Below are 1,146 nucleotides of genomic sequence, written 5' to 3'. Positions count from 1 at the left end.
GGAGGGGCCGGACCAGAGAGAGGAAGCCCTCCCCCACGCCCAGCTGAGACATGGCGCGGAGGAGAAAGCCGCGGTCAATGGTGTCATAAGCCTTGCGGAAGTCACAAAACACAGCAAGGGCAGAGCGGCCCAGGCGGCGAAGGAGGTGGGGGAGGAGCTGGAGAGCCATAATGTTGTCGCCGATCTGGCGGCCAGGCACAAAGGCCGCCTGCTCAGGATCGATGATGTGGGGCAGGCAGGGGCCCAGGCGGCGGGCAAGGATCAGGGCGTAGATGCGGTACTCAGCGCCCAGCAGGGTGATGGGACGGTAATGGGCAGGGTCAGAGCGGTCGCCCGCCTTGAAGAGGAAGGTGATGAGGCCCTCATGAAAGCGCGGGGGCAGGGCGCCGGTGGAGGCGACGGCAGAAAAGAGGCCGGCAAGAATGGGAGCAAAGGGGGCACGGAAGCGGCGGTACAGGTCGGGCGGGATGCCATCCAGCCCCGGCGCCTTGCCAGGCTGGCCGCGCCTCAGTGCGCGGCACACCTCCTGCTCAGTGACGGTGCTGCTCCCCAGGCCTGCTGCCTGCTCTGGCGCGAGGCGCCGGCCACCCCGCAGGGAGGCCAGCACCTCCTCCTGCGCGGCCGCTGTCGTGGCGGGCTGTGCTGCCACCCCCGCAGAAAACTCCGCTGCCCGCTGAGCCGCTGCGGGGCCGGTGTGTAGGGCGCCGCCGGCACCGCGCAGCGCCGGGACGCTGGTGGCCTGCCGCGATAGGCGCAGCTTGCGCGACAGGGCAGGGCTGGCCCGCTCGCGGCAGTGCAGCCAGCTGTGGCGCCGCGCCTGCGCAGCCTCAGCTGCGCCCTCGGCGTGGGCTGCTCGCCGCCAAGTGCTGTGTGCTGCCACAAGGTCGGGCAGCGCGCCGTCGTCGCCCGCCCGCCAGCGGGCAGCCAGGCTGTCCAGCGCTGCCCTGGCTGCCACCACCGCCGCACCAGCCTCCCGGCTGGCGCGGTGCAGAGCAACACAAACGGCATACAGGCGGCGCTTGAAGGCGGGCCACCACACCAGGAGGGCGTGGGGGTCGGTAGGAGGGGCCTGCTGAGCCAGCCACTCCTCAAGCTGCTGGCACAGAGCGGGTGAAGAAAGAAAGCCGAGGCGCAGGCGGCGGCGCT

The 1,146-nt window shown here is 71.2% G+C and overlaps 1 protein-coding gene across 1 annotated transcript; it reads right to left on the bottom strand.

Moving 5' to 3' along the window:
• Positions 1 to 208: 208 nt before the first annotated feature.
• Positions 209 to 490, bottom strand: CHLNCDRAFT_17888 (hypothetical protein; the record flags this gene model as incomplete). Its single annotated transcript, XM_005849056.1, has 1 exon — positions 209 to 490. A coding segment is annotated over one exon (282 nt), but the record flags the coding sequence as incomplete, so codon positions are not given.
• Between the last annotated feature and the right edge of the window lie 656 nt (positions 491 to 1,146).

Source organism: Chlorella variabilis (genome assembly GCF_000147415.1).
Source record: "Chlorella variabilis unplaced genomic scaffold CHLNCscaffold_6, whole genome shotgun sequence".
Classification (NCBI taxonomy): Eukaryota; Viridiplantae; Chlorophyta; class Trebouxiophyceae; order Chlorellales; family Chlorellaceae; genus Chlorella; species Chlorella variabilis.
Note: the sequence above shows the minus strand (reverse complement) of the source record. Positions and strands in the feature narration are given on the sequence as shown.